The sequence below is a fragment of the Bombus huntii genome, chromosome 7, assembly GCF_024542735.1.
Source record: "Bombus huntii isolate Logan2020A chromosome 7, iyBomHunt1.1, whole genome shotgun sequence".
Lineage (NCBI taxonomy): Eukaryota > Metazoa > Arthropoda > Insecta > Hymenoptera > Apidae > Bombus > Bombus huntii.
The window spans coordinates 3230852-3258791 of record NC_066244.1 but is presented as its reverse complement, the minus strand read 5'-3'; the positions used below and the strand labels follow the sequence as shown (position 1 = coordinate 3258791).

General features: G+C 48.3%; 2 protein-coding genes across 9 annotated transcripts in view; one reads left to right on the top strand and one right to left on the bottom strand.

Annotated features, from left to right (window-relative positions):
• Window positions 1-23472, top strand: part of LOC126867527 (uncharacterized) — a 74621-nt gene extending 51149 nt beyond the window's left edge. For all 7 annotated transcript variants that reach the window (XR_007690332.1, XR_007690335.1, XR_007690334.1 and 4 more), the window contains one exon: window positions 22791-23472. The gene's annotated coding sequence lies outside the window, so the exon portion shown is untranslated. The remainder of the gene's footprint in view (window positions 1-22790) is intronic.
• Window positions 23473-23776: 304 nt separating this feature from the next.
• LOC126867517 (medium-chain acyl-CoA ligase ACSF2, mitochondrial) lies at window positions 23777-27752 on the bottom strand. Of its 2 annotated transcripts, none has more exons than XM_050622062.1 (8): window positions 27604-27752; window positions 26988-27513; window positions 25776-25959; window positions 25486-25695; window positions 25252-25386; window positions 24557-24670; window positions 24236-24472; window positions 23777-24176 (listed from the first exon to the last, which is right to left on the bottom strand). In XM_050622062.1, the coding sequence occupies exons 1-8, from the start codon at window positions 27701-27703 to the stop codon at window positions 23847-23849; spliced, it is 1836 nt and encodes a 611-aa protein (XP_050478019.1). In that variant the 5' UTR covers window positions 27704-27752; the 3' UTR covers window positions 23777-23846. The 2 variants fall into 2 exon arrangements, with proteins under 2 accessions (XP_050478019.1, XP_050478020.1); XM_050622063.1 differs by having other exon boundaries at window positions 26988-27510.
• Window positions 27753-27940: the final 188 nt, after the last annotated feature.

Below are 27940 nucleotides of genomic sequence, written 5' to 3'. Positions count from 1 at the left end.
CCGGTCGTGTTACTAACCGAATCCGATGATTACGATTCGGACGAGACGCGGCGCAGGTAGGGCGTGTAAGCGACGTGAACAGCTTGATAAGGATGTCCGCGTCAAAAATTCGTCTCCCTAGGGTTGCATGTTCTGGTCGGAGGATCGTCGGATCGAAACATACCGGTGACAAACAAGCCCGGCCCAAAGGGAACCAACTTCCGTATTAATCTCGCTGACACGTTTATTGGGATATTACTGAGTATTTCAGAGCATGTAATCTGGCCATAATAACAGGATATCCCTGAATATTAGCAAGTGTCAAGGCGTGAGATATTCCCGCAGTAGCTCATCTATAGTCTTTTCGTACAAGATTCATAATGGCGCGGTCCGTGTAACGGAGCTACGGGATCCTGCTTGATTCATCATTAAAATTTGTTAACCGCTACAACACCGACGCTATAACGGACCAAGAACCAGTTAAACACCGTCCCCTTCCAAGACGATGAACAACCACGTGAACTTCGTTGTTCCGTTTTAAGGTGTATGTATCCCTTCGGTGTGGAACGATGAACTAGGTTTCTAGTTCACTGAGCGAAATGCTCTATTGGCAAGTTAACGTGTAATTGAAAACAGATCCCAAAGGCAGTGGCGTACGAGCGACATCTCGAATCCGCTTTTCGACGCACTGACACCGAGCATCGTCGTCGCTTCCTTCCGCTTCGATTCAACGCGCCAAAACAAACGACAAGGCCGAGCGAAAGACGAGCGTTCCATGCTACAAATCTCGGAAGAAGAAAATATAACTTCACAGCCCATCATAAATTACCATTTCCCATTAGCGTGCTGTGTGACGCAACGGCGTGGTTCGTTTCACATAATTAGGGGGATGGCTCGATGACACGTACGGGGTACACCGCACCATAGTCCCATAACTCAGACCGGGAACAACGATAGCGATGCCGTTACACCGACGTTATTACTTGCCACGGAAGCTGACTCAGAATAGCTGGTTGGTGATACCGTCGGATTAGACGGTCTTTCCTGTTCCACCCGCTCCCGGTTGCCGCTCCGCCCCTTGGCTTCTCTATTTTCCCTGTTTTCAGACCCTGCAACAGTCCACGCGTCCCTGGCAGTGGCCGTGAGCCGCGAAACGAGATCTTCTCGAAGCGAGGCAACCGGAACGTCGTCGGCGCCAACGTCGCGCGAGTTCTCGTTTCTACCGTGCGACGTGCAGCCGTCGCTCGCGTGAAAAACGCGGTCAACGCGTAAAACAACCCCTATACAGAAAGGCGGACTGGCCATGATGAACTTTAACGATCGCCTAGAGCACCGGTGGAACGATAAGAATCTACGTAAGGAGTAGGCGGGAAACGGTGGCGAAAAAAAATCACGGTGCGAGTAGGCGCGTGACGCGCGCGATTTCGCGTCTACATGTCGACGTGTCGTCGAGTTCCAACAAGTCGGACGCGGTGTCGTTGATCGTTGGGGCGCGTTAGACGAGAACCGGATGACGCGACAGAGCGGGCACTGGTCACGCACGTTAATCCTTGCTACGTTTAATAATAGCCCCTGTTAATCCGCGATTTATTTCAATTTTACCGATCGTTATCCTCGGTCCGAACGTGGAAACGAAAACGCGTCGCAACGATCGGGAACGTGTGTCACGATCAGTATACTAAAAGGACCGGTAATAAGCACGGAAATTTGGAATATCGAGTAGCGGGCAGAAAGCGAGGCTGTGTGGAGCTACCTCGTAGCAGAAAAAACCGAGACTCCAAAGTTTCGTGGCTCCGCGATAATGACGGTCATATTTCTTCCCGTTCGAGCAAGCAAAACGCCCACCGTTTTGTTCTCGGGCACTCCGTTTCTTTCCAGCCATGCTTTCTTCCGCGAGTTCCTCGTCGACGCGGCGCCACATCGAGCGCTGTGATTCACCGATCTTCAACCGAGTTCTCCAATCTCGCCGACAGAAAGGGAAGGAAATTCGCTGAAACATCGGTCATATCGTGGCGGTAGAGACAAACACGACCCGCTGGTAGATAGGATGGACCGAGCCTGACTTCCGGACAGCTTTGTCCCTTTGACGCGGAACACCAACGCCGCAGCCACGTTACTAGCCACGTCTAAGACCCGTTTGGCGTTTGAGACCGCGGCATCGACGTTGTGCTCGTCTAATTCAAAGTTACATATTTAATCCTCGGTAAACTCGCGAAGGTTGCCCGGGTAACCAACGACACAAAGAACTCGGTAGCCGCGAGGGATTTTTAGACTCGTGGCCGTTCCCCGTGTCGAAGAATCACGAGTAGGCTGGCTGAAAGAGGGTCTGAAGTGACGGAGGGTGATACGGGACGATCGCGATGCCGATGCGAACGATGCCGGTCGTGTCTCGTAGGCGGTGCATACAGCGCGTTACGCTACAGGGCGGTGATGACGAGCCGCGGCGACGACGACTGCGAATTGCAACTGCAAGCATAAAGCGCGACTGTATACTGGATGGAAAGGAAGAAGTGTGGCTGAAAGAAGAAAGAACACGCGGCACCCTTGTAGTTTTGAGCGCGACCCTCGTTTCCGCCGCTTGTATTACCCCTCTTGTTGTGGACGAGAGATGCGCGGTCCTGATGTCTGGCTTCTTCTCCGCGAATTCCAGCTCGATCCGAGCTTCGTATCCGTGGTAGAGGCTTTAGCTTGGCTCACGCCGCGAAGTTGCGAAGGTTATGCGGCGTCCGTGCCGAAACTTCGCATCGTTTTCCCGTGAAAAACGAGGAGACCGCCGATAACGTCGCGCAACCAGCCACGCTCGTATTTTCATAAAACTGTTGGCTTGGCCGCGCGAGCCCGTAATACATTTATTATCGTTATTAAAGTAGGTAGCTACTTCTTAATTAGCAACCGCGGGAAGAGTAGGTTTTCCGGACCGACGGCCGTGTTCACCCAACGAGTCTGTGAGCGCGAGCGCACTCGTGCTCTTACGCTACGAACAAAATGCTAACGGACTCGATCGAATGGATTATAAAACCAGACCCGTTACTGTCGCAAATCAATTATACGCGTAGCCACGTTGCAACAGCCGCGCTACGCCGTTGTGCACCGAATTGCGATCCGCGAGTAGAAGTTTGCCTGTTCGGTCGCGCTTGCTCGCTCGCTCATACGTTGGCAAAAGCTTACGCAATTTCCACGCACAGTCTCGCTCACTGGTGACTAAGCGACGCTCCGTTGGAAGGGATAAACGCGGAGCGAGAGGACCAAGGAACGATCGAGAACGAGAAACGGAGAGAGGCGGTTTGAGAGGCGAATTCTCATCCATCAGGGTGTACGAGGTACATGCGCGATATTAGCGGTATTTAGTGCTTACGGAATGCTGATTCAGTTCAGTACCAATGGCCAAGCTGCGAACACTCGAATAGCGACGCGTTCTACCACGAACGAACCTCGCTGCACCAAGATCTGCGCCCGATTTTGCGTTTCACGTCCCAAATACGAACAAAAAGATCTTTCACGGCTTCTCTTTAACACGAAGCACTAACCAAACCTGGACCCTTCCCCTTACCTATCTTTCTTCCTTTCGCCGTGGACGGAGCTCCGAAATCCCATAAAATTCCTTCCCCCGAAAATGCAGCAGCGAGGAGAGGAGATTCGTTAAGAGGCGGACTCTGGCGTCAGCTATGTATATCACGACGCAGCGAGGGTTTTAAAAAACCGTAGCTTTCTAGCACGCTTTCGACCACCTGAGGTCGCCCACAAAAAGCTTACACCCTATGCCGGCTAACGTCGAAGAACGCGTGCATGCAACGACCAAGCTTGAAACTGGGCAATTCCGCCAGGATTTACTCCAAACCCCTCGAAATCGCTTCTCTAGCTGCCGATACGGGCGCGTTATTGTTTCCGCGGTTACTCACGGGACGACAGATTAACGGAGGACGCGAACGAACTCTGCAACTCCGTTACAGCGTGTATCGGACGGGCTTTCCTCTCGTGGATTAGGCTTGTCGTTCGAGGTCGAGTTTTCGTTCGGGGCTTCCGCGATTAACGTCCACGAAAACCAGAGGCAGTATCTTCTCGTCTAGTCTCTCTTTGCCGCGGTCATTCGCAGAATACGTGAAAACTCGTTTCCGCGTACCGAACCGGCGAACAAAGGACAGCCGTATCGAGATAGTAGTTGTTGGTCGCGGTTTAACCGCGATAAAGGTACGACTATGGATGGCAATCTCAAAAGAAAACTGTTTTCCACTTTCTCGGCCTTTGAAAGGGAGGCCGTGCAATTGCCTCTGCCGACCTGAAAGAAGGGACGAAGCGCGATTCGGTTTTTATAGCCGGCATCCTGGACCCCGACTAGAGATACGGGGGATATTTATCGACGTACTTATTTCGACGAGCCTCGGGACCAACCCCAGCCTCGGGATAATCGTCGGAAGAGGCTGCGAGCCACGGCTGCCACCCCGACTGTCTTCCCTGCACCGCTAATCCGAAAGGCACATAGACGAACGTAAATCAAACCCAACACGCGCGGCAACCAGGGAGAGAACGCGTCCCACCCACTCGAGGGAACACCAGCGGACGATCATCGCCGGCCGAATCGCTCCCTTTCTATTGCCTCTCGATTCTCATCCGGGGAAATTCCCCGATGCCAAAATTCTCCTAACGCGATTGTTTTTGTTCTCCCTCCGTCTATCTGTGTCGAGGTGTTCGTCCTCCAATTCCGCCTATTTATCTGCGAGTCCGTAACTCCCATAGTTCGAAAGAATTATTATCCATCGTTGAACGGCGCGATTGAAAAGACCCGATTGAAAATCGTGGCCGCTAATCACCGATGACATGGTATCGAATATCCTCGTCTAGTAGACGCGGTGCGCCGCGAGGAGTCTATCGGTACGACGATGTCGTGGAGGAGTGCTCTGGTCAGAGCATCGAGTCAGTCGTTTAACCTGTTCGTTCAATCGATACGGAACATTAAGCATCTAAAGAGCAAAACTCGAACAAACCAAACTCGAATTTCTCGGATAGGTGCGTGCGAATTAGAGCAGTCGCCGATAAACTTCTGGTTCGAATCGAGCGTCCAAGTGACTGTCATTCACAGCGATTCCGCGTTCTCCGATATGTCATCGGATTTCCATAGCCGAGTAATTGTATACGATCTCGAGTGGAGCCGGCAGAGAAAAAGAGGAAGAAAGAGATCGTTTCGCGAAGAGCTTCCCCGATTTACATCCCCGTAGCAGAAACACGACCGCCGCGCCGTGTGGAGTTCGAAAACGCAAAAACCGTAGATTGCCGGTGGATCCCCGTTCTCTTCCTTTGATCTGTCGAGTGGACAGGCCACGGGGATGCGTTGCCGTCCGGTATACCCGTTGATTAAAAATATCCCGATCAAAGAGTTAAAAAGCAAAGGATGGAACTTTGCCGCCGTCTCGATCGCGACTCCGCTTGGAATCATCGTTCTTCACCCTTTCTTTTGTACGACGAGCCGAACGATCGATGCTATTCGTTCGAAACCACGACGTGATCGATTCTCTCGAAATCGTGCCGGTTGTTGTGGACGCCGCAAATAAAGTTCTAAGCGAGACAAGAACGTGTCACATTGAAACCCATTTAACGGGCTTTCGTTTTTTTTTTTTTTTTCTTTACCACACACAGAGACTATCGGGGTTCTAATCGTCGCTACGAGAGATTCGAAAAGCATCGCGTTGTTGCCCTATCTGAGTGGACCGTGTGCGAGCGAGTTTAACCCATCTATTTTCTACTAGGTTCTCTCTGTTCTTCTCATTCTCAGAATTCCGGAGAACATCGACGAGGAATCTTTGTTACATAACGAATATTTTATTTATCTTTTTTCGCGCGCACCACACAAGGGCACGGGGACAGGAGGCAGGGATGGCGAGAAGCAGGCGGCGCGGCTCTCGCATACATTATCGATCGTTGGCCGGCTTAGTCGACGAGTTCACGATGCCAAAACGGATGTGAAATTCGCGAAAGGGTCAGGTTGAAATTCCCTTCCCCTTTTCGTTTCTCGGATGACCTATATGATTATAATAGCTTCGATTGCGGAAGAAGACAACACAAGGTGTAGTGGCAGTAAGGTTGAAGGATTTGGCGATCAACACCGATTGCAACGACGCGACGGCAGACCCAAGATCTCGTGCAAGATACGGTTGATCGAAAGGTCGTTTCGTTAGAAGAAAAGAAAGAAAAATCGAGAAGAAAGCTGACTCTAGCGATGAAAATAATCTTTCGCGAGGCTCGATCGATGCTCTCTCCAATAAGAGCAGCAATTTCCTCCTTATGCAAACAGACGAGGCTCCGTTGGTGAACGGTAGATCGAGTGAGAAGCTCCGTTTCGTTGGCTATGTGCGCGTGTGTCGCGTCGAATTCTGTGACGAGTAAGCTAGAGCTCGCTATTCTCCGAACGTGTTCGGGAACGGGATCTCAAGCCGGATCGGTCTAGCGTGGATAATTTCCATTATTCTCTCGGCCTGATGACAACTAGCTGGCACCTTGCACGGAAAGCTCGGTCTGCCCTCGATTCCCGCCGCGTTTCACCGTCTTATCCTCACGGCAGCAACGCCGTCACTACTTTTCTCCACGTTTTCCCCTTCTTTTCCTCGTGACCCGACCACTGACTCCTCGCTTTCGTCCGTCCCTTTTTCTGCCGTTTCCACGTCGCGGCCCGTCTCCCGGCTATCCTTCCCACTTCTTACCTCTCGTTTCCACTCGTTCCTACTTCTTTTCCTCCCTTTCCTTAGCATTGCGCGAGCTTCCGGCGGTAGAATTCGCTTCAACCATATTACATCGTAATAATAGCACTCTACGTTCCGCGACTACTGCCTACGTGACTCGTAATAATTCGCGAACGTGCGACCCGATACACAGAACGGCGCGGAACGACGGCATACGAAACCGCCTCTTCAGGTTTATATACATTGAGCACAGCGAAGGTGGATTGCAACGGTTCCTCGTATCGATCTCTCGTCGATGCACGCCGCTAGTCCGTTCGATATGCCATCACCGATATACCTTCCAAGCCGGTCACCCCGATCCAAGGCCAATTGGATCTTCCGTACCCTCGAGTAATCGCAACCGAGCGTTCCATTTGCCTCGTACCATCGCCAAACTCTACCGACCAAATATCGTTCCTAATCGTTCCGGAAGCGAAACACGCGCGAGCGCGTGCTTCGTCGATTCCAAACAAACTGCGCTTTCTTCTCTCTTTGCTCTTACCAAGTCAAATTCCTCTTTACCTTTTTCTATGGCGAGCAATTGCACAGCGGATAATGGATGAATGCGCTCTCACGATGGAAGACAGAAATCGATGTGGATCGAATCCCACGACCCAGGATTACCCGTCCATTCCTTTGCTATTCCTTCTTCTTCTTCCTGTTCGCTGCGAAAACAACGCAAAACGATCACGGACTTTCGCGTAAACGTTCACCCTACCGAACGGATAAACGATCGGATCCGCGTAAACGAAGGCAACCTGAAGCGTATCGTAGCGCGAATTTATTGAGCTCGACTAAACTGGAATTGCGCGAACCGCTCGAACGCGATACGGCTACCATCGCCAGGGATATGCAACCACTCGGGTCGAACTTAAGTTTGCTCGCCTTTGCCTGGTCGTTCTCCGCGGAAACGAAAGTACAAATACCGAGGGGATGGCGAAGGTTCGCCCTCTGATCTTTCTAAACTCGACGATTGTTCGCATTTCTCGCGAATCGTTCCTCGCAAAACGAAGCTATTACGAATTCGCGATACGGTAAATCAGCGGCGGTTTCGAGCGCATTAAAAATTTCAGTAATATCACGCGGAATGTTATTTAGAAATTCTATTATTTCTACTAATTATACCCCTCCATCGTCCTACTCCGGTCTATTCTGCAGTCAACTCTGCATTACACGGCACGCTACGCTACGAGCGTATATTTTTTTCGAGTGCCGTTCCGCCTACCGAATTCCATAGTTTTCACGATTATGTTGACAATAAAGACACGCGATTATAGCGATGTCGTTAAAATTTCAAGCACACAGTCGTTAGAAATCCCTGGGTCGGTCGATGGGTTGCGATCAATTTCTGGCCCTCGACCTGTTCGCCACTTTCGTATTCCGGTAATATGTAAATATATGCGGTCGTCTGTTTCTGCGTGGCAGTAGCTGTAATTGCGGCTGAGAGGAGACGCGGAATGGATCAGAGTCTCGTCTCCAGCGATAAAAAGCCACTGTTCGCGTCGCTTTGTCGTTGTTCCCGCGATTACCTCGTGGAATGACAAGTTTTCCACGGCCGGTTCTGCCAGTCCGCGAGAGGAAAGAAGAAATCAAGAAATTTCCGTGTCAGGGAAGGGAGGACTGTCCGTCCTTTTGCCCGGACATGGCTGCAGCCCGACACGATTATAAAGTCCCTTAACCACGGACTATGCGTCTGGTCGAGATTATACTCGGGGAAAATAATCGCGAGCCCATTTCGGTGAAAGCCACGCGTACAAAGTAATTAGTCTGATTTTCCAGCAGTGCCACCGTCGGCCGTATTCTCTCCTCCTTCTGCTCCTGTTCCTTCTCCCCTTGCTTCTCCTCGCGCGTAAATCCTCTACCCTTCGCTTCTCCTTTTGCCACCGGTTTTTCCTTTTCCTTCGCGTTTACCGCAAGTTCTCTCCTCCTCCAGCTTTTCTTCACTGAAACTTCAACTCATTTTTCTCGCCGTCTTGCTTCGTTATCCAAGTCGTCATAGGCGTAATCGAATTGCTCGAAATTCCAAGACACTCGCCAGCCAGATAGAAACGCGTTAACGTTCTCGAGTCTTTGGTTGGTCTGTGGGAACTCGCAAGTTCGATTTTCATCCATGCATTCCTGAAAGAAGACGCGACGCAAGATGAGAAACAAGCAACGGACGACTGTGATACGGCCGGATAACGAGAAAGCCGCGGTTACGTCTATGACACGAGAGATTCTGGTATAGTATATTGCGGTACTTCTCTAGGCGTGGAAATTCGTCGAAACAGCGAGCGCGGTACGCGCGACTCTGCGCCGCAAGACCGCAAGAAAAAAGATGCGAAGCGCAAAGGGGGAAAATTTCTTTTCCGCGGAAACCAGAGCGATCTCCGTGAAACGTTTCACTGTCACATTTCCGCGTGGTCCGGCCAGACTCGTCTCCGGCTCGGAGGTTCCTTGCTTCGCGTGCTCTCTCACGGTTCGTTTAGCCCGTTTCTCGTCACTAAGCAGCCAGTTTATTTAAACTAGTTGTTTAAGCGCGGCCGAGCCAGCTGGGATTGGACTAGTCGCGCGTGCAACTCGTTACTGCGATTCCAAGGGATCGGTTCTCGTCTCGCTGATTCGGCTAATTTACCCTCTCTCGCGCTACGCTTTCATAAAGACACGGGACAAAGTCTCACGGCACATTGCGCCTGGATACTCGGCTTTTCTCACGATCCCAGGGATTCGAGTACGGGCGCGTTATCCTACGCCGCCTCCCCTCGGCTTTCCCGGGGGATTTCTGTTCGAACCCTCCCCTCGAGAACGAACCAAGTCGCGCCATGGCGACGACACGCTCTGAGAAAGACAACTCTCTGAGAACCGTGCACCGTCCGCGAATAAAGCGGGTCGAATTCGACCTATTATGCAGCGACGTATTTGCTACTCGTTAGAGAACGACCTAGTTACAAACGCCAGGAATGCGTACCAACTTTTTATTCTCTTAAATCCCGCCGGCGTTTAAATAATGCACCCTTCCAGGGAACGATGGAAGTGGTTTAAACCGTGTTAAAAGTTCCCGTAAACATTAAACAGAGATCGCGTTTGGTCCAGCCAGCGATCGAATTCTATCGAACTCCGCAAGAGATTTTTCTCGTCTCTTGCTCGTAGATCCCGCGTCGATTTTTCGACACAAAAAAATAAAATACGAGGTAGCTTCTTATCCGATTCGTCTCGGTCTCGTCATTATTTGCATTTAACAGAGGCGGTTTCTCTCTGACGGTTCTTTCCGGCTCTCTATCTGTCGCAACGACGTTCTTTTCTTCTTTCGACGTCGACAAGAGGGAGGTAGCGGCAGCAAGGGTAGAAGTCGTGACGAAACAGGGTGAGACGGCGCGAGGGGAGAGCTAACTTTGCCGCAAGGCGACTGGGACGATCTTTCGAGTTAATCAGGGACCGCCAGTGCCAGACGTCTCGAGTCGAGAGATTCGATAGAAAGGAGAGAACAAGTTTCGGCAAGAGTGCGCCGTGAATCCCACGAAACCTTCGCAGAAGTCAAAGTGCACGACGAAGCCAACGGGATGACTGAAGACGAGAAAAATCATCGAACGAAACTGGACTATGTTGACAACCGAACGTGAGCGCGCTTTCGTAGCTTCGTGACTTCGACTCGTCGATCGATCTCCGAGAGAACGTCGACTCATTGCCATTCGATGGATTTTAATTCGCGGAAAACGAACTCGACGATGATGTAATAAAAGCCTGCCTGGTTCGATGTAATCCCGTAAATCGATGGGAGGGGGGAGGGAGCGTAGAAACAAAATAACGAGTGCGTAAATCGCCAAACATATCCCCGTTCACCGAGCTTACGGCATCGTTATACCAACGTTAGTCTGCAGTTATTCCGGCGGCGTAATATCGTCACGATAGAGACCGATCGACCCCCCGTAAACTTTGCCAGATGGGTCGAGGACGCGTGCCACGTCGAGATAAAAGATTACCTCGTAAGCCCAACAAGAGCCATTGTACGACACGAGGCCGCCTTTCGCCCAAACTTCCCATCAACGAGTAAACCCCTACGGTCCTTACCCCCCCCCACCATTCTCCTCCTGGCTACTTTTCTGTGCCAGAGCAGGTTCTTTCGAGCGACAGGTTCGTCGATTCAAAACGAAACGGAGGAGGGTGGAGCCCCTCCAAGCGTTGGACCGGGGTATCGTCGCGGTCATATCCACCATAAGCGAAACACTCGGTCAAAAGGGAGAACGAGCGAGAGAGTATCGAGTGTTATCCAAAGGATGGTGCTCGAGATTCGTGGCATCGAAATTTACGAGCATCCCTTAATCATCTCTGTGCGACTCTTTCTCCCATCCCTGTTTCGAACGTTCCTCGTCGAGCGGTCGAACGCGTTTCCGCAAGATCGCAACGATAAGCTACACAATTTTTCTCTCGAGTGTTTTTATCCTCTTAAAAGACAAAATGCGGCTCGTGCGTTAGAGTGGCTGTATATTTATTCCGAAAAGAAAGCACGACTCTCTCGGGGTGAGATCCTTAAGATACTGAAACGTAAATACGGTTGGAAGGTGATCGACCGACAAAGTCAAAGTTACTCTAGGGTGAGACGTATTTAAGTTTGCGTACTGCCATACAATCTTAGAACTTATCACTTCGCCACGCAATAAACCGGGACTTTAGCTGGAGCACTCGGCGCCTACGGCAGCGAGAAAAAAGGAAATTTTCCAAGGTGTTGAGTTACGAATAAATCTTGGCCTTTTGTGAGCGAAGCGCGACGGTACATTTAGCAATTGCGTTTTAAACTACAAAATTGATTGTGCAATTAAAACTTCCGTAGATGAATATCACGAGATCGTTCGTGAATAATTATTGAACGATTTGTCCAACTTTTCAACACGTCACGATATAATCGGGAAAGTGCTGCCGGATGGAACTCTCAGATTTTATCAGGCTATTCTCTCTTCTCCTTGAGTATTCTTCGGTAATTTGGTCTTCTCCATCAATCTAAATATCAGTTACTCCTTGAGAGAGAAAGAGAGAGAGGCAGAGAGAGAGTTCAACGGCAGTCTCAAGATTCATAACTACGAAGACGAGCAACTCCTCTCGCAGATGAGACGATGATGCTTATGAATCCATACTTCCAAACTTAATACGTTTCTCCACGAAATACCGTCGAATCGAATCGAAAGTTACCTACTATTCTTCGGTTAGTTTCAAAGTAATTAACGGGTCGGTGAAATGTCCACAAATTTTAGAATTAATTAACTCGGACGATCCCTAGAGAGCACTTAGGGCCGGACGGTACAACGAAAACAGCGATTCGATCGATAGGATGCGTCGAGAGGCAAATTCATTTGCTGATTACGCCGACTGTATCGGCGCTAACCCCGTTTTAATGGCGGAAAAATAAATTTCCCCTCTGGGCCGGAGAGTGGAATTCTTGCTGGCGTTTTAGCGTGAACGAATAAATAGATATGATTCGATCGTTCTCTCGGCCGTTCGCTTTGATGTGCCGCATCGACGCCGGAAAATCGAATTAATACGCTTTCTCTCGGCTCCGCTTCGCCAACGTCTATGTACCTTCCGTTTCGTTGCTTCTCTCGTCTCTTATTTCTCGATTGTTCCACGTTTTCCCTAGACCTTCGTCGGATATCCTTTGAGAAGATAGTAGATAGAAGCGTACAGGCCGAGCGACAGGTAGGACAGTTTTGAGTCTAAATTATTTATCGCCGAAGGGTGTCGCGTCGAGTCTCGTTAATATTTAAAAAGAGGCAACGCGTGGATTGTGTTATGCGCGAACGTCGCGAACGATGTCGAATAATATGGAACACGTCAAAGACGATACGTATGGTAGAACCGGACCGCGTCTTCTGCAGCTTCTCGTCGAGAACGGCAGAATTGTATTGTGTACATGTACGATAGCCGCGAAGATAGTGAGGAAATCGAAGTGGTTACGGACGAAATACGAACGGTCAGACCGGACTGATTAATCGCGAAACGGAAACGATCGGCACGCGTCACACGATGGATAATCGATAAACACGTGAATTTCTAGCGGTGCGGCGTTTGCGCGTCCTGGAATGAACGGGTACACTCGTTGAAACGCTTGGTAGAGAGGTACGCGAGGCGACAGGGAGGAGACGACGAGTGGGAAAGGGACAGGAGAGATTTCACGGCGTTCGACGAGACTTCGTTCTAATAAATCCAAATTAATTGATGCCCGTTAGCGGGTGGCGACTCGACGGTGCGTAACCCTCCGGATTCGAATATTTTATCCGGTGGAATTCGATTAAACGTCATCGCGACCTGTTCGAGCATTTGTTCCCAGCCGCGAATCATTCGCTACCAGCGAACAACGATAAACGCTCGCGGAACAACTTGAATCGCCAGGCTGCCTGTTCTGTCGCTGTAATAACCGTTTCATCGTCGAGGACAATCGATTATGAGAGATCGAATCGGCGCCAGGTATAGTGGCTTCAACGATATATAGCAAAGTCCTAAATTAAAGCACCAAGTAGCGACACAAATCGAAGCTGCGACATCGAGGATCGTAGCCGATGTTTTGTCTTTACCAATTGAGATCAAACCTAGGCTAAGATACATATATTTCACGCGGCAGAAATTCAGCATTTGGACTCTTATCTCGCTAGTCGAAGCGCTGAAACATCTAAACTTTGGTAACGATTTATTAATTACTACGATTTATCTATTAATTTATCACGAGCGGACACTTTCACCAAAATCGTGGTTGGCGACTATGTGACTACCATGAGCGTCGCTAAGTGTTCGAAATGAAGATTAGTGATGGGAAGTAATTTATCACCGGATTTCCCTTTGACGATACATTTCCGGAATACATCTTACCGTGATGAAATTTGGACATTGAAAAATTTCTACATTCGGCGAAGCAATTCTGCCACGTGGAGCGTTTCCAGGAACGAAATTCTAGCAACGAGAGAGAATCCAACCTTCTAAGGAATGAAAAATAGACAACGATAAAACCAGCAGTGCAAGGACATCAAAAAAGAGTTGTACCAACAAAAAGAGGTTGTAAGGATATAAAATACAAATACCAACGATAAAGAAACAACGTAAGGAGACCAAAAAAGGGATTTCAGTAATACAAAAAGATCGAAAATGAAGGTTCAGCAAGAAAGGAGCAGCGCGATACCAGGCAGTAGGTATAAACATTATCATGAAAAGGAGAGAAAATAACATCAAGGTACAAAAGAAAGCAAAGTTTTCGCAGAAGCACGGCGAACAAATTTCAAGATATTCTCAAACTAAAGCGATCTTTAAATTCATAGGATATCCTAGGATTCTAAGAGGCATGTGCCAGAAATCTGAGAATAGCAGGTCGAGATGAGATGGAGTTGAGCTGCGAAGTTATCGTTGTGAGAACGTGACACTACATGCGCAAACTATTGTATACCTACACGGCCAACTATGCAGAGACGGTATAAAGACCGTGAGATTGCAAGTCGAGCTTCGAGACGCGTAATTTCGAGCATTCGTCCTCCCCCTGACGATCACTTGACTCCGACGAAGGATTCTTTTTATCATTTCAATAACGAGATAATCCGTCGGAGACCTAATAGAAAGATAGAGGCCGCCTTTCCACCACTTGTGCCTGGCTGTCTCGCGGAAGAAGGAATCTTTTATCGACGAAACAAGCCGATGAATATTAATGGCCTGCGGGCTCGATTTCTAATAAGCAACGACCCTCGTGATTTTAATAAACCAGCTTCTTCGCCGCGGTGAATGTCGTGGTGAATTCGCTACCTTGCATCATTGGATGAAAGACCCTTGAAAAGCTCTGGTCACCGATCGTCGCGTAATCGTACCGTATCGAACGTCCGAAAGGAAATCGTTACGCAGTGGATGAGAGAGTTTAGAGTGGCCGAAAATTGGTTCGTTCTCTCCGATGGAAAACTGTAAGAAAGAACTGTGTTCGTCGTTTCGGACTCGACTCGCTCGTATTCGACGAGATAAATATCACGGAAAGAAAGGAAAGAAACTACACGGCGCCGCCGCGATGGAACAATCGCGAGAGTCACAACGAGAGATACGTTTCGCCAAAGCGAATTAATTCAAGAGCGTGACATCGTTCCCTGAGGAATCGGTCGAGGGAACGACAGAGGACGCATCGAAGTCAGTGCATAAACTGATACATAATTTATGTAATACCTCTGGGTACGCGATCAGCAAAAAATATCGCCAGAAACGCGATACCGCCAAGGGAAGGAACAATAAATTTAGCGGGACAATCGGGATCAGCGCGATAACGCCGCAGTCTCCAAACCCCACGAAATATTCCGAGACCGAGCTAAAAAATTCAACTCCTATTAATTCTGTCGATAAAATTATTTGACGAGAGAACGCGTTCTGAACTGCCGATGTAAATAATAAGTTCGTTCGAGACACTCCCTGTCTCGAAAATAATAAGTCACATAAAACTTGTACGTAAGGTGAATAATCCTGAATGAACTAACCTAATATAGCGACGATGGTACGTGACAGACGTGAGAAATTCGGAACGAAACACAACGTACCCGCGTGAATGGGTATTCAGGTGTGCACGGGTGTGCCAGGATGCGTTTTGTCCTCGGTTCATCATAATCCTGCGCGACCGATAACATAAATTCAACACAACAGTGCCGTGACCCAAATGGAGGCTCATTGAACTCTAATCAAGAGAACGAACCGAACGCAATGATCGTGACCAAATTGTCTCTCTAAGAACTCGAATCTCTCCGGATCGTGATCTAAATGGAATTGCAGCTCCTCCCCAGTGCCGCGCCGGATGGAAAAGGCAGTAAAGGCCTTAAAAAGAGAGAGAAAGGTTGTTCGTCGATAGTCCTCGAGTTACGAAGCGAAAGACATTTTTCGAGGAAACGTTCGACGGTGGTCCTCTCATCTTGCGGAGTCCTGACAGCGTGACGAACAACTCGAAAGAAAGGAAGAGGAAGTCGCGTAAGAAAAGTGCCAGAGAACAGAAGTGAGAGCTCGAAGCCACATAATTTGCCCCTTCGAGCTCAAGTTTCTCAGAAAACTTCGCCCGTTCCGTGCTTTCCCGTCAACTATTCCAAAACTTCAGACAGTGGCCAGGCTTCGTCCAGGAGGTTTTCGCCTAATCCTAGCTACCGCCCTTCCCGGACTACGAGAAAACTGGCGGAGAGAACCAGATCCAGAGACACAAAGGCGTCTCGAATAGACCAAACGTTAAGCTTCGAAGAATCGCTGTTTAAAAGTCCGTGCATCGACGCTATGACGAAGAAATGGAAGGAGAACGATTACGAAAGCGGCGACTCGAGAAAAGTAGCGAGCAACGATGTGTCAGCCCTTTCGCAAGGAGAGGCTTTCGTGCGTCTCTGTATCGACTACGACATACGGGCATGCTAATGTTTGGCAAGTGCATTCCTTTCATCCTCGAGACCCTATTTCGCAACGAAGAAAAGGGCGAGCGAGAAGGAGAGCGAATAAGCAATGGGAAAGACGAGGGTGGATATGCGGGCGAGAAGAAGAAAGCGATAAGGGAGCGAGAAAAGGGGAGAAACGAGGTTGAAAGGACGAAACGCGGAGGGGGGGGGGGGGGGAAGGGAGAGCCCTCCCGAAGAAATTGAATGCAAATACGGCTGCAATACGTTTCTTCGGTTAGGGAAGCTTTCGACGACTCGGCTGTTTGTCGGTTATTCGAACGGTGTGCTTACACTGGCCGCGTGCACGCGAGACGAAAAGAAAGGAGGCAGATAGATTGTAAAATGGGTCGAATCAGAGGGCGACGGAGGCAAGGAAAGGAAGCTGCATAGAATCTTTTCGATGGAGTGGCCGAGAGTCGAGGTTTCTTCGGTGCCGTTAACACACGGTTGACTCTTTACTAATTCAACGTGGGAGCAAGGGCGAATTTTCGTCGGAACCGTTGAATCGAGACGAAGCAAGGGCGGGAATCGAGCGCGGGAAATGTTTGGTTGCTGATTCCTTTGCGCCGTCGTATACCTTCTACCGTCTTTCGTCTCCAAAGAAGGAATGGTTCGCGACGCGACCAATAAAATCGTTTCACGGTGGTAATAAAGGAAAACGCGCTTTCACGCTGCTCGTATTTTCAATGTCGTAACGGAATCACGCCTGGCCTGGGGAGAGCTATCATGGCTAGGGAAAAAAGGACAAAGCGAAAGAGAGGGGTGTGTGTATGGGTTGAGGAAAAAAAAGGAGATCAGAAAAAAAGCTTTCGCGCGAGCTGTTGAGAGAGGACGCGAAACGAGCGCGGAAAATCCGCTTTGGCCGCGCGGTGTCGTTAGCAGGCTAATTGGAATCCAATCAGTGCGATTAATCGTTTAACGCGTCGTGCCCACGTATCGGCGCAGCGGCGGCTGACGGTATTTAGGTATTTAATCGGGGAGAAAGAGCGGGCTATCGGTTGCATGGGCGTGAACCGTCGACTATATTTTACCACGCGCAAATCGGGATTCGGAATCTTTTGTTTTTCCCTGGCCGCAACTGGGCCACGAAAAACGAGGAACAAGAGACGCCCCAGAGAGCGCTACCACTCCACAGGGAAACATCTTTCTCTTGTGGTAACGCCGTGGAAGCGTAACGCGTCGGAAGAAACGTGCCTCTGTCGGACGTCGAATTTCGTTCGTTTACTCTGTGGGAAACCACCGCGTTTTCCCGGCTTTCTGTCCCTGTTTTTTCCCTTCTCCCCTCCTATTTCCCTGTTCCTTTCTCTCCTCCTGTTTCCCGCACGTTCATTAATTAAATCTACCTCGCCAGAGCGAGGATGCACGCGCGAGCGCGCGAGAGTGATAGAGAATGAGGGAGGTTACAGGCCACTACTGATACCGACTATGCAACATTCGGTAAAACGACGACGTAGCATGTCCGATTTTCCGGAAACCACATTGGAAACGCATCGATCGATCGATGAGCCTCGCGGGGAAAAAATGGTAGGAAAAGAGGTGGATCCGGAGAACGGCTAAAGCAGAACGACCGTCCAGCCAGCCAACCCATCGCATGGACGCACGTTTCACCGGATCCCTGGTAATCCAGTTCTCGCGAACGGTGAACGGCCAACGGAGGAGGATTTAGCCGAGGAAAAATACGACGAGACTCTTCTGATCTTCCCTTAACATCCGCCTTTGCCGCGCCTCGTAATTCGGACGTAGAATCCACCGTCATGAAGATACTTACGCTCGATCGGGAATAACGTCGGATTAGGCGAGGAGAAACATTCCGCGCTCTATGTTCAACCAACTTTCATCGAAGAAAACGGGAACACGAGCATAGCTGATGCAAATATGTAATGCGAAAGAGCCGTCTACTCCTCTCCGTCTGTGCCGAAGGTAGTAAGCGCGAAAGTAAGAAGCTGCGTTGATTTGCGAGACGCGGAGGACGTTGACGAACAAAGGGACGAAGAAGCGGAGTACGGCGAAGTGTCGGAACAGTGGTAGAGACAGAGAACGAGAGCTCTGAGCGATTGCCATTTCGTACCTCAGGGTATCGTTGAGCGTTTCAGAGGCGAGGAAAGAAACGAGGGTGACGGGGGTGCGAAGGGGTTGGCTAAGTGGGAACGAAGAAAGACAAAGAGAGAGAGAAAGAAAGAGAGAGAGAGAGAGAGAGCAGCGGCGGACTATCGTCGAAGAAAGGCCGAGAAGAACGAGTATGTATCTGCATATAACCTGGTTTCTCACTCTCGCGAACGCAAGCTTTTACGCGGACACACAAGCCGATGTGTAGGAGAGACGAAGCTGAAACGAGTTCCCTTGGGAAGTGACCAGCCGTACCCCGTCCATGTTTCTCGAGTCGTACCTCCCGTCAGATATCCAGGAGAAGACCGACCACTCTCGGGAGACCGGACTAGTGCTTCTCAAACACAGGCCAGCCGGCCCTTCTATCCTTCATTACCTGGCTTCTCGTTCCAGCTTACTGTTCCGCCGAGAGTTTTCCTCGAGTACACCCACGTGCCACGCAAACGTAAACGCACCAACGAATCCGTGGCTCCTTTAAAGCCGACCTGTCGCTGCGTACGTGTCTCCCAGCGGCGATTACGCTTGCACCTGTATCGAATCTCTGCGAATTTGACCGCGTCGAATCGGAACTCGTTTATCCTCGCTGCTGCTTCGTAATCGTCGATTGTCAGTCGTGACTGATCGTGACCGCAGCCAACTCTCGCATCTCAAAAATTCTCGATATCGCGATCTTCGTACTTGGCAGTGTGGCAGGATTACGTATAGGACATAGTCGATGACGAGTAGTCAAACTCCTTGTAACTTCATAAAAATAGCATTCGATGAATTTTTGGTATATAGACGACCATAGAAGCGGATCGCGACGCGAATTGGCAGGAGCGTCGAGGTTGAAACGAATCGAGCGAGTCGCGTCTGCGAGCGTGTTCGATCGCTAGCGTCGCGTCGCGAAGCTAACGAGCCACGCTTTAATAGGCAAAGTTCCGTTTCGAGTCGTAAAATCGCGACTGCTGGTGACTTTATCGATGCAGAGGCGGGAACGGAGACAGAAGCGAAAAAGCGAACGAAGACAGCGAATTGGAAGCGGGCACGGGAACGAGACGGAGAGAAAGGAAGGTTAGATAGAGAGACCGGCCTTGCCGGATACGAGAGCCAGACCAGCAATATCGAGATGAGTTATTGTTCGCGGAGCACAATACGCTCAAATATGGAACGTAGCCGAGAAATTGATAGAAAAAATCCGTATGGCTCTACCAAAGGCTTTATTAATTCCTGCCAACGTCTCTGCAAATACGTAGCGAAATAGTCCGCGTTGAAAAAAATACGTGTGTCCAAACGAGCGCGCGCGAGCACACGCTACTGTTTCGCGATTGCAGAGGTGGCTGACCTAAGTTTTAAGGTTGTCGGAAAACGAGATGCAAAGGCGAAGTGATTTTACATAGAAAGGGCAAACAGTAGGCAAGGGGGGGGGCGATTCGGTGGAATTATATTAGGCGGGCGCGCTCGCGCGATACTAAACAATGTATCGCCATTAAATAGACTTAAATCGTGGGACGCGGGCCTCCCCATCTTTGGTCGATCGATACAAGAGAATTCTCTGGCGACCGTTCATAGGGTGGATGACAGAAATAAGAGAGAGAAAGCGAGATGGAGGGTGAGGAGCGACCACGAGAAAACGCAGCGACAAAGGGAAATGGAGATGGAAAGAGTGGCAGTAGGGTGAGCGAGATTAAGGTAGGGGGACACAGTCCCTCGGTCCAAACTCGAGCGGCACGCTTCCACCTCGCTTTCGTGCCTCGACGACGTTTGCCTCGCCAGAGAAAAACGCCGGGGACGAATGACTCCTAGTAAATCGATTACGTGGACGGAAAACGCCATGGTTTTCGGTCTCGAATACCCCTCTTCCCCTTTCATTGACGTTCCCTCTCGTTCACTGTGAAAACCCGGTTTTATCGTTATCGTTATTCTATCGTCGGATTATTTCGATTTCGTTGGAATCAAGGTGGAGAAAAACCCACGATGATATCGTATTCATGCTTTCCGAATGTCGCTTACTCTCTCTCTCTCTCTCTCTCTCTCTCTCTCTGTTCGAAAGATGCTTTTGATTCCATTTGATCGATATATTTTCATCGATATTTTATTTTTCGTTGCGATAAAAGTGCCTAAGCGCGTGGTTTCGTCGCGTTTCGTAAACCTGTTTCTGGACGTAGGTGAAGGAGCGGAAGTAAGGATTCGTCACCAGTCGTGTCTCTCCCATCTGACGAATTCCTCAAGGACGTTTCCCTCGTTCACGTTGAAACAAGCCGAGCGTTTTCCTTTTGTCTCCGTTTCCGGTGCGTTTCTTTCTCTTCGCTGAGGGAATTCTCGTTCATTCTATGGGAATGCGATAATCTTGGACCCTTCTCGCGGGATTTCCGTAGCAGCGTATAGCCTTGCGATTCGGAAGGCGAGAAAAACTCGTGAGCTCTTCTCGTCTACGGATCGTCCCGCTGCTCGAGAGACGCTCCATTAAGCTTCTTCCAGGACTTTTTGCTAGGTAAAAAGACACGGAACCGAGATTCGCTGCGCGGCAGCGATTCCATCTGGCCGCCTATGTTTCGTTCATTCTCTTTTCCACGATCATCTCTTCGTCCCCTTCTCGACGATCGTTTCGCAAAAACGTGCTCTTACGTCGGCTAAGGAATCATTGTTGCCTATTTTCTGGACGTGCAATTCGCCTCATCGCGTCTCCTCCTTCGTTCTTCTTCGACCCGTACGATCATCTTCCGAGGACCAGCCGAAACGGGTAGACGCGGTCGAGTAGCGTTCAAACATCGAGATCGTAGTCGGAATAAGAATATCGATCGGCGACTCGCTCGAAGCCGCGTAACCTCGATTCCCGCAAACGCTACGTGTCTACGCGTCTACCATGGTCTACGTGTCGCGACTGAGACGAAATATTCTTCCGTCTCGCCGGGGACCTCCTTATTACTCATAGCTTTCTCCGTTCTTGCTGACACTCCGGTCCATTCTCTCGTTCTCCAGGCGGAAGTCGAGGACGACCTGAAAGGATGAACAACGACAACCGCGAGCGTCGCAACTGATTCTCTTAGCTCGTTCACTGAGCAACTGCGTTTCCTTCCATGTGACGTGTCATCTTACGAGGTGCCATGCCGAGTCGCCTGTTACGTCACACGTGAAAAAAACCCACCGATTTTCGGTCCGTAGCGGTATTTCGCCACGTCATTCACAGAAGAGTTTGAAATTTTGAATAACTACAACGTTCGTGTTCGCGTGGCTTTCGAAACGCAAAGAATTCAGGGAAGCGAACGAGACTGGTTAGTAGCCGGTGGGGGCTCGAGGGGAAGGAGGTGGATTACGTTTACGCGGTCGGACTCTTTTATTACGCCGGTTGCCGCGATTCGCGTACCTTTCATCGATCCAGCCACTATTCGAGTGTTTGCCGTGCCCTCGAGTCGGCTACCATTCGTTTTACTATTTGGATATTGCTGTCGTTATCCGAATAGAGGACGGTCCATCCGGTTGGCAGTTGCGTCGCGACCACCTTTTTCCAGGCGGCTTTCTCGTGGATATAGCTTGGTGAAAAACCGTGTAAAAGCAACCGTAGAAGTGGACGAGATAAAAGGAGGCGGGAACGTGGAAGACGCAGCTCGATGAGCGAGAAAGAAAACGGCGGCGATGATGGTGCACAACTTCGTTTTTAAGTAATTGCCGACCCTTTCGAGAGCTTTCATCGAGACGAAACGAAAAGCGCGCGAGCCTCCGTTCACTGCGAGCATTTCTGGAGTCTCGATTAAGCGATTAAACGAACCCCCTCCGGGGTGCTGCCGTATTTAATTTACCGCCATTCTCCGCCTACTACTCTGGAATTTCTTCCATTCTTATTCCTCTCCATCCGATCGCACCACCTGTCCTTTACCCTTATCTCTCGATCTTTGTCTCTCCACCCTATTCCCCTCATTTTCATATCCCGTCACCGGTCTTTCATTGTTCACTACGCGTCGTCAACCTCTGGCGGAAATCGAGCCACGACGAAAGACGAATCGATTATATCCCCAGTTCGAAAGAAATTTCGACCTGTCTCACGAAGTACAGCTCGGGCGATAAAGGAAAGGCGGACCATCTGCCAAAGGAGAGGAACCACCATGGCGACGCTGCATCGACGTTTATCGGTGACTCGGAACGGACTCGATTCGGGTGACACTTGACAGCTCGTTAGCTCCTTTCCCCGACAGGAGAAATCGTGGTCACGCTCGTCTATTCCGGCTGTCGAGCCGGTACACGGTGCACCAATTTTCGCGCACAATTTTCCGCGTGAATCTGTCTCGGCTGAATTTACTTCGATGCCAGTATCATCCTTTCGCCTCTATCCTTTCGCCAACCGTGTTTCGTGTCCTGTGTCCGTACATTCTGGCCACTCGCCAGAATTAATTCCTACTCCTTAGACGATCCAACTACAACCCATCTGCGACCGGTTTTTGCTGCCCCGTTTACGACAGTGATATTTAAAAAACGTTTCTCTTTAATAATTCTACGTGACAAAAATCACTTTCTCTCCAGCTAGATAAGACACTTTACACTGAGAAAGAGGAAACATTCGTATTGCCGCGAGAGGTTCCAGTAAACAACGATCGATATCTAATATCTATTTTCATTTGTTTCTTTTCAGACAAAATGTACTCTCTTACCTGATAGCAATAGAAGAAGAAGAAAACGGAGGAAACTGGAGAAAGACAAACTCGAAGTTGGAGAAAAAGGAGGGTAGGAGGAGGCTGGACAGTGATTTCGTCCATCTCGATAGACGGAGAAAACGGCAGGTGTTCGTTGCGGAGCAGCTGCAATCACGACCACCATCTGCCGCAGTAATGCACGCCTCTTCCAAGTCTTCCAGTCTTGGAGAAGCGAGACTCGTTGCCTGAGGCATCCATCCTCAATTAGACGCCACCTGAAACACGTGCCCTTCTCGAATCCATGGATTTCGATGGCTTCTTTCTTCTCCACCCTTATCTCCTTCTTTTTCTCATTCCTCTTCTTGCTCGACTTCGCTCCTCTTTACCGGTTCTCTGCTTCGTATCTCCACGTTCCAAGGCTTCCTTTCTTTTTTCGACGCCACGCGTCATTATCCTTCGCTTCCTGGTATAGTGCCGATGTCATCGATCACCGATCCCCGTTTTTCGCGGCGACAGTTGGCAAGCACCAGGCTTTGCGTAAGCGTAAAAACAGCCCTGACACGTGCTGTCGTTGAAAATGTGAATCCGAATAAGAGATCCTGGATATCATGTTACCGCTTGATGATTATCTGGTCCGCAAGCTAACCTTTCGAAATAAAGTTGCTAATTTTCTAAGATCAATGCGCATTTGTATTCTTTTCTCGCTCATCTTTCCTGAAATTGCTTCTATAAAAGTCATTGCATAGAAAAGAATACTAACAATACTAACTTCACTCGAACAAAATACGTATACTGATGTACTAACATATGTATTTCGCTGGATTGATGGTAAATATTATATGACCGCACTTGGAATAGTTTTCTACATTACCGAGTTCGTAGGCAAACGAACTTGGCAAATGAACGTGTGGCGTCCTCTACCACGACGAACCTATCTCACCGAATTATATCGCGTTTACTTTTTCATTTTCTTAAAAGATAATAATATCATTAAACAAAAATTTTATTAAAAATTATTAAATTAAACATTACTTAAATTAAACGGAATTAATAAATTATTTTTCATTTTTACCAATAGAGACGGTAATATTCTCGTCCGAATTAGTGGGAATTACTCCTTTGCTTTCCATTTGTTGTTTCAGTTTATATTTCTGTATCTTCCCACTAGCTGTTTTCGAATATTCCATTACGAATTCTATGTAACGTGGTATCTTAAAAGGCGCCATGCGACCCTTACAATATTCTCTCAATTCTTCTCTTCCAAGACTCGCGCCCTCTTGAAGACGCACGCAGGCGCATACCTCCTCTCCGTACACTTTATCGTAGGCGCCTATAACTTGTGCCTCAGCCACCAGGGGGTGTGTCATCAATACATCCTCGACCTCCTAGAACACGATTTGGCAAATAAACAAAATTAAACATAATGACTGGTATGTACACATACTTTTGGGAAAATGTTCTCTCCTCCGCGAATTATCATGTCTTTCAGTCTCCCGACTATCTGTCCATAACCATCCGATCTTAAGACGAATCGATCGCCAGTCATTAACCATCCATCTTTGGTAAGAGTCTTCTCGGTTGCCTCTTTGTCGTTCCAATATTTCATCATGGTGCAGTAACCCCGAATCCAAAGTTCTCCGGAAGTACCGAATGGCACTGCGTTCCCATTCTCATCGACGACCTTTTCAATAGAGACAAAATTTAATTAAAAAAAGATTTACTTCGTAAATAACAAATACCGAATTTCGTATGATTTTTTGGTTACCATAGCTTCAACGTGATCGGCCAAATGGCCTACTGTATTCTCTGTCAATTCGTTATTTTCGTTGGGCAGCGTCTGAAAGATGACCGCCGTTGTCTCCGTCAGCCCGTATATCGTCTGTCAAACATGGCGAATCAGTAATTCGTAAGTTTGAAAGAGAGAATATGGCGAATATCAGCGATTCACGACGTACGAAGAACCTCGGAACCCGATTTCACGAAAGAGAACGTTATTGATCGAGGCCAAGAAACGATATTTCTCCTCGCAGAATCGTATTTATGCATACGAACCGAGGAGTTGCCCGTGCAAGATATGTGCATAGATAACGCGGGAAACGCGACGCGTTATGTCGGGCCGAATTAAGTACAACCCTGTCGTCGTGTCGACGACCTTCGTCCATTCCTATATCCTACCAACGTTCGTATGAATTTTGAAAATTGTATCTATCGAAGGAAATCCAACTGACGATTATTTTTTACAATTAAGATCATGTACGTTATACGTACATGCTCGATTTTTACGACGGACATAGTGAACTGTTCAACTATACGGTCGCAAACATGATTACTTTGACATAAAAGCGCGCTCGCAAGTGCTCGTTCAAACGGTTAAAAAAGTAACGATCAAAATGTTAATATTATGATAACATGATTCTACACTCGTGACTCTATATTTTTCCCATCACATCTGATCCCTACCTTCATGTTGTCAAAATGGAAGCATTTTCTTATTTTTTTGAAAAGCTCCGGCGACGCAGGAGCACCACCGGTGACGCCACAGGCTAAAGTTATTGGTGGCGGTTGAAGTCGTTGTTGAACGTCCAATAGATTGATCTGTCGCAAATAACAATATACAACACTAATATTTATTTACAACGAACAAATGAAAATTTTATTCATTTATCATATGAAACTTTCGAATCATTTCCTTACCCACATTGTTGGAGTTCCGTAAACGACATTGCACTTCTCACGTACTATCGCCTCCAATGATTTCACAGGATTAAATGAACGAGCTGGTAACACGAGCGTGATACCCGCGTGAAGCATACACATCAATCCTTTAATAATGCCAAACACATGAAAGAATGGAACGTTTAGGCAAACCTTGTGGTCGACGGTTAACTCTGTTTTTATGGCAGCCTAAACGAAGTCCAAGAAAGATACTGCGATAAAGATTCGATCAGACATCATTGAGATAATTGCTGGCGATAGTATTATACCTGTTTCGAGTTGTTCATCACAGACCTATGTGATATCAAGGTGGCTTTTGGTCTGCCAGTGGTTCCTGAAGTAAATTGTATATTACTACCATCATGACAAGATATCTGGTCCTGCTCTGCCGCGATCCATCGCGTCTCGATTCTGGTTGCGAGCTCCTCCACATCGATAAAGCGGCGAGTTCCACTACAACAATTTAGAAACGCGTTAACCGATCCATCGATCGATCGCGACAAGGTGGTAATGCATGTTAGAAACGGAATCGAAGTGTGCGTAATAGACTACAAAGCAGCGACTGACCATTAACCTAATTGCTCGTCAGTGATTCCTTTTCACGGAAAGAGATTATTAATCAAATCCACTGGATGATCAGACAAAACTTTGAAAGTTACGAGACACAATTGAAAATAGATCGACCGTGCAAGGGCGACGCAAAACTATCAATCGGATTGTCAATCGGTACGACTGGCCTGATTGTGGCTTGAAATCACGGAAGGAGGGACTCGAGGTCGCGCATTTAGGAAATTACCAAGCGTTTGGGTTAATTCGTTTCCGCTCGTTCGGCCGAATGATTATCGGTTTGCGGTTCGTTAGACGTTTGATCGAATATCTCGCCCATGAGATGCGATTCGAATCAACGAAATGAAAACAAAAGGGATAACCGTGTCGCGTGGCACATACGAATTGTTTATACGACCGCCACGGTATACGTAGTTTGACCTAGCGATTATTCCAACAACTAAATCGAATAGGGACTGTACGTCGATTGTTGCCGCGTTTTACTACACGCGATATTCATGAATTAACAGATCGCACGAGAGCGAGTGCGAGAATACGTTAAAATTGCACCCCTGTTCGACCTCGCCCGCGTCTACTTATCACCAGGAATGACCAACCGCGACGAATTTACCTCGGAGGGATGCTTGTCGACCGCCGCTAACGACTCGATCCGATCGCGTTTCCTAAGAACAAAGGATTTACGTATACTTCGTCGCGTCCAACTTGTCTCTTTATCGACCCGTCGTTGCCGGATATCAAGAGTTATTGCACATTGTCCATTCCCTCGCTTAAATTAGACGAAATTCAAAGGAAACTCGAATATATCATTCGCAAGAGATAGAGTCACACGCGTCGCCTCAGAAGAATATTCATCTCAGATTAGAACTTAGGAAGTGTAGACAACCATGTTAGACGTTGACCGAACATTTCCTTACGTCACGTGATCCTTCGAATAGATAATTATGTGTTCCAAAGTAGGACACATTTGCTGGGCTTGAAGTAGCATGCGTGGATAATCCTGTGTTTTAAAATTGTCAGGTGATATCACAGCCTTTACGCCGACCTTTTGTATACAGTGGGTGAGCTCATCCATTTGATAGTTAGGATTGATAGCAACAAGAATGAAACCCGCTCTGCTGGCACACATGTAGGCAATTAACCATTCGACATCGTTGGGACCCCATAGTCCGAGACGATCGCCGCGCTTCATACCCAATTTCATTAAACCGGCAGCCAAACGATCGGCACGCTGAATGACATCGGAAAACGTCAATCGTATATTCTGATGTAGAGACACCACACACTCTCGATCAGGCCACCTTTCTGCAGCCGTTCCGATTAATTTTCCTATGGGTTCGTCGATCAATGGTACACTCCCATGCTGTAGCATGTGTGCCGGTTTATCTTGAAATAACCGTTGACTCGACATGTTACGTAATTTCCAAGAACTTCGAGGATCTACTACATAAAACGTTTGATAAATACGCTTAGATGACTTGCTTTTCTTTCGTGTCAATTATATATAATTTTGATAAATATCTTGTTACTCACCAAGCAATGAATGTTTCACATTAGCAACATTTTTGTAATATACGCGATAACTAGTAGCTGGGAAGAAAAACGAATTCCTTGTAATACAAAAACGAAACATTTCTTCAATTTATAGCTTTCCAAATCGATACGCACTTTACGGCTGCTGAGATAACACTGAGAGCCTTCCTTCAAGACAAACTACGTTGGAACATTTTAACTACGTATAGGTAATATTTATCTCTATATGTTTATCGCTTTATCCTCAACCGCATACACGCTGTTAACTATTCAAAATACCAAAGTCCATTAACGTTAATCTTGACGCTTTTGTGCACTTGACTTATGATACTGTACT

Bases quoted from the DNA above. Each gene is read 5' to 3' on its own strand.
- LOC126867517 (XM_050622062.1), bottom strand. From the start codon at position 27,703: ATGTTTCGTTTTTGTATTACAAGGAATTCGTTTTTCTTCCCAGCTACT. The intron at 25,960-26,987 runs GTAAGGAAATGT...AAATTGTTGTAG, and splicing joins TATTCGAAGGATCACGTGAC to TGGAACTCGCCGCTTTATCG. The intron at 24,671-25,251 runs GTAGGGATCAGA...CATGTTTGACAG, and splicing joins TCCATTTTGACAACATGAAG to ACGATATACGGGCTGACGGA.